This window comes from Anoplopoma fimbria, unplaced genomic scaffold (assembly GCF_027596085.1).
Source record: "Anoplopoma fimbria isolate UVic2021 breed Golden Eagle Sablefish unplaced genomic scaffold, Afim_UVic_2022 Un_contig_12451_pilon_pilon, whole genome shotgun sequence".
NCBI lineage: Eukaryota > Metazoa > Chordata > Actinopteri > Perciformes > Anoplopomatidae > Anoplopoma > Anoplopoma fimbria.
The window spans coordinates 28,768-37,805 of NW_026551818.1; the positions used below are offsets into that span (position 1 = coordinate 28,768).

A 9,038-nucleotide genomic window follows, 5' to 3' on the forward strand; every position below is an offset into this window, starting at 1 on the left:
GTTGTGCTTCTGAGCTGGTTTTCTGGGTACATCCCAAGTGTCTTATTTGTCGTCTCCTTGATCCTTGCTTGAACCGGAAATCGTTCTGCGCCGCCATTTTGACGGCTGTCCCAAAGCTCTTATTCCGGCACCGAGGAGCGAGGAAGGATCGCCGAGGAGCCATGAGCGAGGATGCACGAGAGCATCCTTCCAGGAAGTGTTGTGAGGGCCGACGCGCCCCCTCATCAGTTATCTGATTGGAAGCTGCAGCCGATCGTATTGATCTGATATAGCTCATCATCACTGGAGTTTAATACCAGAGTGATGACAGATCACAGATTTAAAGGTTTTAAAGGTTGCAGTTGGAGTCTGTTTGTTAGTAGAAACACTTTATACATAATTTCTTGTAATTTCCATTCAGTCCTGTGAGGCTGATAATTCCTGAGTGTCGGTTTGATGAGTTATGTAATTACGATTTACCCCGAAACATTGAGCCTAATAAATTAATTCCAGTGTTTAGGAGAAACCATAATCATATTCTGGATCATTTAATAATGACTTCACAATCAGAATTTCAAAACATAGACGTTAATAAATAAGACAAACGCATTCCGCCGGTAGAAATCGGTCCTGCGTTTATGAGCAGAACACAGTAAAACATTTTAAGAACACAGTATAAATACACAATGCAGTTTGTTAAACAGTAAGAGGTTACTGCGGTCAACTCAACCGACACTGAAATGTTAGTGCACCTATATGGGGCGGCTGTGGCTCAGTGGAGAGCAGGGTCGTCCCCCAATCAGAGGATCGGCGGTTCGATCCCTGGCTCCGGCAGTCCATGTCGATGTGTCCTTGGGCAAGACACTTAACCCCAAATTGCTCCCGCAGGCTGTTCCTGCGGTGTATGTGTGTGTATGAATGTTAGTTAGGGTCCTGATGGTCAGGTGCAGGAGCACCTTGCATGGTAGCTCCTGTCATCAGTGTGAATGGGTGTGAATGGGTGAATGATTAGTAATGTAAAAGCGCTTTGAGTGGTCGGAAGACTAGAAAAGCGCTATACAAGTACAGTCCATTTACCATTTACCATCTATATACTAACACTCATGGTAAACGCAGTCAAACGGCCCAGATCGGGAGCGCGCGATGGACTTTGTTAAGTTAGCGGAAGGATCAACGTGACATAACTTCCGGTTTTCAAAATAATATGTAAACAAATATATTGAAATAAGATTCATTTTATTTTATTCACATTAAAAATGAACCCAGTTACTTGCATCTCGTGACTGACTAACATTTCCACTGTACCAAATGTATATTATATTTAACAAAGTAATAACTTTTCTACCTTCAAATAGGTAATTTCTTTCATTTTTAAGGTGATATAAAAATATATTTCTTAATAATTCCAGACAATACGTAATGTATATGTATTCAGGAAATCTCTGACTTGGTCTGAATTTTTACTGTACCAATTAAGTGATATTTCAAAGTAAAAGTTCTACATTTGTACTGAGAAATATCTAATAACTGAATAACTCATGCTTTAAAATGTGTTTTCTCAATAATTCCAGACAGTGACTGATGTATACGTGTTCAGGACATCTCTGACTACACTTATACAGAAAATCAAACATTTTTACTGTACATATTAAGATATTTTCCAAATTAAAAGTTCTACATTTGTTCACTAAAAAAGCAATTCTTCTGAATTTTTAAGGTGCTATAAAAATATTTTTCTCAGTAATTCCAGACAATGACTGATGTATTTGTGTTCAGGACATCTCTGACTATACTTGTACAGAAAATCAAACATTTTTACTGTACATATTAAGAGATCTTTCAAAGTAAAGGTCTTACATTTGTGCACTAAAAAAGATGATTTATGAATATTTAAGGTGTTATAAAAATATGTTTCTCAATAATTCCAGACAATGACTGATGTATATGTGTTCAGGACATCTCTGACTACACTCATAGAGAAAATCAAGCATTTTTACTGTACCAATTATGAGATATTTCAAAGTAAAGGTCCTATATTTGTGCATTTAAAAGATAATTTATGAATATTTAAGTTGCTATAAAGGGCTGCACGGTGGTGTAGTGGTTAGCACTGTCGCCTCACAGCAAGAGGGGCCGGGGTTCAATTCCCGGGCTGGACAACCTTCTGTGTGGAGTTTGCATGTTCTCCCTGTGTCAGCGTGGGTTCTCTCCGGGTTCTCCGGCTTCCTCCCACAGTCCAAAGACATGCAGCTTAGGTGCATTGAAGACTCTAAATTGCCCGTAGGTGTGGATGTGAGTGTGAATGGTTGTTTGTCTCTATATGTCAGCCCTGCGACAGACTGGCGACCTGTCCAGGGTGAACCCTGCCTTCGCCCATTGACAGCTGAGATCGGCTCCAGCACCACTGCGACCCTTAACTGGATAAGCAGGTTACGGAAAATGGATGGATGGAAGTTGCTATAAAAATAATTTTCTCAATAATTCTAGACGGATCCATATATGTTCAAGGCCTCTTTGACTATACTTGTAAAGAAAATCAAACCTTTTTACTGTACCAATTAGGAGTTCTCTTAAAGTAAATGTCCTACATTAGAACAGTCGAATAAGATACAAAGCATCTCTGAACACACTTACTGAAAATCAAACATTTTTATTGTTTAAAGATTTTAGAAAGTTAAATTACACATTTGAACAGTGAATTAGTTACATTTAAGGTGCTATAAAAATAAAACCAACGCTTTGTACACAGACAAAGTAAAAAAAAAAATAACATAGCACATACTTTTTGTGGAATACTTATCCACACAGACAGCAAATCCATCCAGTATTCTTTACTTTTGCAAACGTGGCTGAGTCCATCTGTAGGCACTGGATATGAAACCAGCGGGAGCAGTTGTCACACTGAATCTGAAATTTAATTTTATTAATGTGAATAAAATAAAATGAATCTTATTTCAATATATTTGTTTGTAAATTACAAGAAATTATGTATAAAGTGTTTCTACTAACAAACAGACTCCAACTGCAACTCTTTAACTCTCTCTAACCTTTAAATCTGTGATCACTCTGGTATTAAACTCCAGTGATGATGAGCTATATCAGATCAATACGATCGGCTGCAGCTTCCAATCAGATAACTGATGAGGGGCGCGTCGGCCCTCACAACACTTCCTGGAAGGATGCTCTCGTGCATCCTCGCTCATGGCTCCTCGGCGATCCTTCCTCGCTCCTCGGTGCCGGAATAAGAGCTTTGGGACAGCCGTCAAAATGGCGGCGCAGAACGATTTCCGGTTCAAGCAAGGATCAAGGAGACGACAAATAAGACACTTGGGATGTACCCAGAAAACCAGCTCAGAAGCACAACTTTATTTTTCTCTCAAGATGTTACAAGTCAGGCTAAATCTGAAGATCTGGAAAAGACAAAGCAGCATGGCCAAAAATTGGCACAACTCAATTTTTTCAAGCAAACCATCATTACTTTTCAAGATGCTCATTGGCCGCCTTTGGATGAAGATTTGACGGGTCGTATAAGGCGGTGCTGGAAAGCCGACGTAGGAGGAAACAGGATCTCTCCAGGAGTGTAGCGGGTTTTGGAGAACTGGCGTATTCCTCGCTGGTAGCTCGGCGGGATCTGAATGAGTAGACTGGCTCCAGGGCCGATAAGTCACTGAGGACTGGCTCAGGGCTTTCCTCATCATCTTCATCTTGAACGTAAGACTCAGCATATCCACCGTCTTCGCCAGTGGACCAGGAGTTGGGGCTGCCAACCCAGCCTACACCTGCGTTAGCATACCCACTGTTGTCATACCCAGAACCAACAGTGCTAGCATCATTCCAAGTGGTTGATGAGCTGCCATAGGAATCTGTTGGGGCGTAGTACTCTCCATCACGAACACCAGCATCGGTCACATCCCCTCCGCTAAAATATCCTGAAGCCTGGGGATCAGAGAAGCTACCACCTTCACTCACAGAGCCCAGCTTCTCATATGAATTCTGAGCAGCAGGGACCTGCCACATGCTCCCAGAGGTAGGGTCGGACTCTCTGGAGAGAGAGGCACTACTGTCAGGCTTGCCAGCATTTGGGAAGCTAGAGCCAGAATTCGACAGCCAGCCCATGTAGCCCATGGGTGCAGGAGCGCCATGGCCTGCCGAGAAAGAACCATTGTCAATTTTGTTTTAAAAGTCAGGTTCGCTCACATTAAAGTTGGCTTAACTGTGAATTTGTTGGATTTTTAACATTACCTCTTGGTGAAGGGAGGCAAGTGACACTGCTGATCAACAGGCATGAAATCCATGACACCCTGCAAACACAATCATGTTCAGTTCAGGCAAATGAGAATAGGCAACTCAAAACACTTCAGAGGAACCATTTGAGAATCTACCTCAACGACAACCCACACAGCACAGCCATTGTGTTAACACTAGATTCACTGCTTACTCCTGAGTCTTCTGAGCTCTCCTTAAAAGGATCCTCCCAACACTGCTAATTGATTAGTTATTGGGAGCAGCTGCTGGCCAGGTGGGCTGAGGCGTTCCCAAGAATTATCCTCACAGAAAACGTCTTGAAACATTCACTACATGGACTGCACTATTAATCCCCACTTTACGTTTTGAAATATCTCTCTCTGATATTTCTGACTCTACCCCAGTACAAGGGAATTTAGCTTGTGGTTATTGAAAAACTGTGTTTAAAGAATTCAACAGAAACATGTGTCCCCTTGTTGCTCTACACATAAATGACAGACCTCACCATCATCATATTTCCTGGTTTGTTATATGACAAACAAGTTCGAACAGAAGGAAATTAAAAACCTGTAACCATTTTACATTCTTTTGACACTTCACTCACGCTTATCTTTGCTTTTGTCTTTTGAAATACTGGGTCGTTTTACCTCTTATCGCCTTTAACATTTCAAATGAATTTATCACTCTTGCTTCAAGAGCTCAAGTAACATTTAAATATGTGAACTTTGATAAGAGGTCATGACCTTGCTTTGTTATAAAGCATATCAAAAACAGTTAGGAATTACTGGGTTTTATGACTTTAGTTCTAATTCACCTGTTGACTGTGTGGATTATCTGAAGTAATTATGGAACTGTTTCTGGATGGATCTGGATTAGTTCTGTGGGTTGCATGTTTGCACAACATGAAATGATGTACCCTATCAACGTGTCTGTGAGATTGAAGAAGTTTTTGTCCATTTTTAGACTCTGCAATGCAGAAACAGTGGGAACTTCCCAGCATAGCTCAGGCTGTTTGTAAAATGAAGAAAACAAATAAGAATCTAATCCCATATATTTCCCTGGCTCAAAACCAAATACCTGTATTTTATTGCATTCCAGTTCAAGTATCATGACAGGAGGATCATGCGATGCTCACGTGGGTGCATCTTTGGGTCTGTCCATAGCTAATCTCACATTCTGCTGTAGAAAACTACATAATATTTTAGGTGGCCAGTTATGGATGCATGTTTAAAGACCTCTAAGAGATTTGTAGCGACAGGAATTTTGAACCCATTTTTAAGGTTATCAAACGATTTAATTGGTAATCAACGGCTATCACTACCATTTTAGTGCTTCAGATGGGCCAAACTGCACCTTTACTTGTTGTGAAAGTGAAACTTAACGGTGTGAAATGAGAAAACACTTCAGGTTTAGGCAACATAACTACTTAGTTAGTTTTAGAAAAGGTCATGGTTAGTGTTCCATAAATAAGAACACACTTATTTTGCTCAGTAAGCAGAAGCAGACTATTATGTACTGGGATGTGATGTTTTTTGATTTAACCATATCCAGATGTGTAATAGGTTTACATAGGGAGTTCTGAGGTCTGGGTTCATCCTGCAGGGCCCACACATATTTCACATCAGATGTTTCATCCCCTGGAAAAGATACTCTCATTTTGAAACAGGAAATAGAGGAATATGCAGGGATGTCCTGTAAACCCACATGATTACAGTTCATCTCTCTTCTTTATTTTCACAGTGCTTTTTGAGACTGCTGATGTTTTGTTGTATTTGTGGTTGTGTTGTTAATCTTCCATTTTATTCAGCCACAATTGTGGATGTTCCTTCTTTTCAACCATTTCCACTTCCCCAGGCCCCTTCAGTGTTTTTCTTTACCTGTCCACCAGATGACCTCACACTTTTCTGTTCCCATTCCAGATCCTGCCAATCCTATCTGCCTTGCAATCACCTCACTCCCCTCACCTGACAGTCCCCGCCCATCTCTGCACCTGCACCTCATTCCCTCATCATCCAATCAAAGGCCCAGATCCATTGTTCCCTGACAGATTTTCTGACCCTGGCTGTTTACAGTTATGAACGTTAATGGTCAGTCCATTAATGCAGCCCCTTTCTTCACTCCATGGTGGCCTGAACTAGACAGCCACCTCGGGTTCTGAAAAGGAAACCATGCGAGGAGAGAGGAAACGAGGAAATGTGTTTTAAGAGACATGAGACGTCCTTTCCTCTGAAGCGCCACGTGAAGCGACGTCTGTTTCTGATGATGGCAGCCGTTGATCACAGCTGATCAGCTGTCAGTCGGCTTCAACAGCTGGAGAGACTTTTGATTTTATGTCTGCACACATGATCACTGTACTAATATTAATAATGAAACAAAGTAATCATCACTGTACTAATATTAATAATGAAACAAAGTAATCATCACTGCCAGAGTAGAAATGTATTTCTCTCTGCAGCCTGTTACCTGTTTAACAAACTGCATTGAGTATTTATACTGTGTTCTGAGTATTTACATAATTCATGCAACAAACATAGTTATTTAACGTAAACCAAGATCTTTTCCTAAAACTAACCAAGAAGTTGCCTAAACCTGAAGTGTTATTTATATTACCACGGTTAAGTTTCCCTTTCACAAGTTGGTAGGTGCAGTTTGGCCCATCTGAAGCATTAGAATGGTAGTGATAACAATTGATAACGCCAATTCAATCGAATGATAACATTCAAAAGGGTTCAAATTTCCTGTTGCTACAAATCCTTAGGGTCTAAAAGTAGTAAATAGTGAGTGAAGTCAATGACAGTATTAAACACGCAAAGTAAAGCTGCTTTGAGAAAGTGTCACTGCAACCAATAGAGGTCCTTGAACATGCAACCATAACTGGCCACCTGAAATATTATGAAGTTTGCTGCATCAGAATGTGAGAATAGCCATGGACAGACACAGTGCACAATCACTTGCAGAAATACGCACACACGCTAAGAATTGTATGATTCTCCTGTTGGAGATAATAGGAATGCAATAAAATACAGGTATTTGGTTGTGAGCTAAAGAAACATATGGGATTAGATTATGAATTGTTTTCTTGCTATTACAAACAGAGAGCTGCACCTGAGCTATGCTGGGAAGCTCCCACTGTTTCTGCATTGCAGAGTCTAAAAATGGACAAAAACTTCTTCAAGCTCACAGACACTTTAAACATATATTTCATGTTGTGCAAACATGCAACCCACAGAACTAGTCAAAACCATGATCCATCCAGAAACATTGTCATGTTTACTATGGATAATCCACCCAGTCGACAGTTGAATTAGAACTAAGGAAATTTAACAATTGAGGTAAAAGTGATTTCTACCTTCTCAGATTGTTATTTTGGAAGTTGTATAAGCTTTTACAGTACTATAGAACTGAAGAGGTAAAACAACACAGTATTTCACAAGGAAATAGCAAAGATAAAGCAGAGTGAAGTGAGATATCTAAGGTTTGATGCTTTGAGGGTGGAGTCAGAAATATATATATATAGATATCTCAAACTTGGACGAATAAAACCAAAACTATCTGCATGGAGGGAAGGGAGAAAATGTGGGCTCTGTTTTTGAAATTTTGCTGAACCAGCTCTTTAAAGTGGGGATTAATAGTGCAGTCCATGTAGTGAATGTTTCAAGACGTTTTCTGTGAGGATAATTCTTGGGAACGCCTCAGCCCACCTGGCCAGCAGCTGCTCCCAATAACTAATCAATTAGCAGTGTTGGGAGGATCCTTTTTAAGGAGAGCTCAGAAGACTCAGGAGTAAGCAGTGAATCTAGTGTTAACACAATGGCTGTGCTGTGTGGGTTGTCGTTGAGGTAGATTCTCAAATGGTTCCTCTGAAGTGTTTTGAGTTGCCTATTCTCATTTGCCTGAACTGAACATGATTGTGTTTGCAGGGTGTCATGGATTTCATGCCTGTTGATCAGCAGTGTCACTTGCCTCCCTTCACCAAGAGGTAATGTTAAAAATCCAACAAATTCACAGTTAAGCCAACTTTAATGTGAGCGAACCTGACTTTTAAAACAAAATTGACAATGGTTCTTTCTCGGCAGGCCATGGCGCTCCTGCACCCATGGGCTACATGGGCTGGCTGTCGAATTCTGGCTCTAGCTTCCCAAATGCTGGCAAGCCTGACAGTAGTGCCTCTCTCTCCAGAGAGTCCGACCCTACCTCTGGGAGCATGTGGCAGGTCCCTGCTGCTCAGAATTCATATGAGAAGCTGGGCTCTGTGAGTGAAGGTGGTAGCTTCTCTGATCCCCAGGCTTCAGGATATTTTAGCGGAGGGGATGTGACCGATGCTGGTGTTCGTGATGGAGAGTACTACGCCCCAACAGATTCCTATGGCAGCTCATCAACCACTTGGAATGATGCTAGCACTGTTGGTTCTGGGTATGACAACAGTGGGTATGCTAACGCAGGTGTAGGCTGGGTTGGCAGCCCCAACTCCTGGTCCACTGGCGAAGACGGTGGATATGCTGAGTCTTACGGTCAAGATGAAGATGATGAGGAGGAAAGCCCTGAGCCAGTCCTCAGTGACTTATCGGCCCTGGAGCCAGTCTACTCATTCAGATCCCGCTCGAGCTACCAGCGAGGAAGACGCCAGTTCTCCAAAACCCGCTACACTCCTGGAGAGATCCTGTTTCCTCCTACGTCGGCTTTCCAGCACCGCCTTATACGACCCGTCAAATCTTCATCTAAAGGCGGCCAATGAGCATCTTGAAAAGTAATGATGGTTTGCTTGAAAAATTGAGTTGTGCCAATTTTTGGCCATGCTGCTTTGTCTTTTCCAG

General features: G+C 41.5%; 2 protein-coding genes across 2 annotated transcripts; one reads left to right on the forward strand and one right to left on the reverse strand.

Annotated features, from left to right (window-relative positions):
* Positions 1 to 3,453: 3,453 nt before the first annotated feature.
* On the reverse strand, positions 3,454 to 4,433 carry LOC129115791 (uncharacterized). The gene is made up of 3 exons (XM_054627040.1): positions 4,362 to 4,433; positions 4,222 to 4,280; positions 3,454 to 4,124 (listed from the first exon to the last, which is right to left on the reverse strand). The coding sequence occupies exons 1-3, from the start codon at positions 4,388 to 4,390 to the stop codon at positions 3,454 to 3,456; spliced, it is 759 nt and encodes a 252-aa protein (XP_054483015.1). The 5' UTR covers positions 4,391 to 4,433.
* Positions 4,434 to 7,980: 3,547 nt separating this feature from the next.
* LOC129115794 (uncharacterized) lies at positions 7,981 to 8,974 on the forward strand. The gene is made up of 3 exons (XM_054627044.1): positions 7,981 to 8,063; positions 8,145 to 8,203; positions 8,301 to 8,974. The coding sequence occupies exons 1-3, from the start codon at positions 8,035 to 8,037 to the stop codon at positions 8,957 to 8,959; spliced, it is 747 nt and encodes a 248-aa protein (XP_054483019.1). The 5' UTR covers positions 7,981 to 8,034; the 3' UTR covers positions 8,960 to 8,974.
* Positions 8,975 to 9,038: the final 64 nt, after the last annotated feature.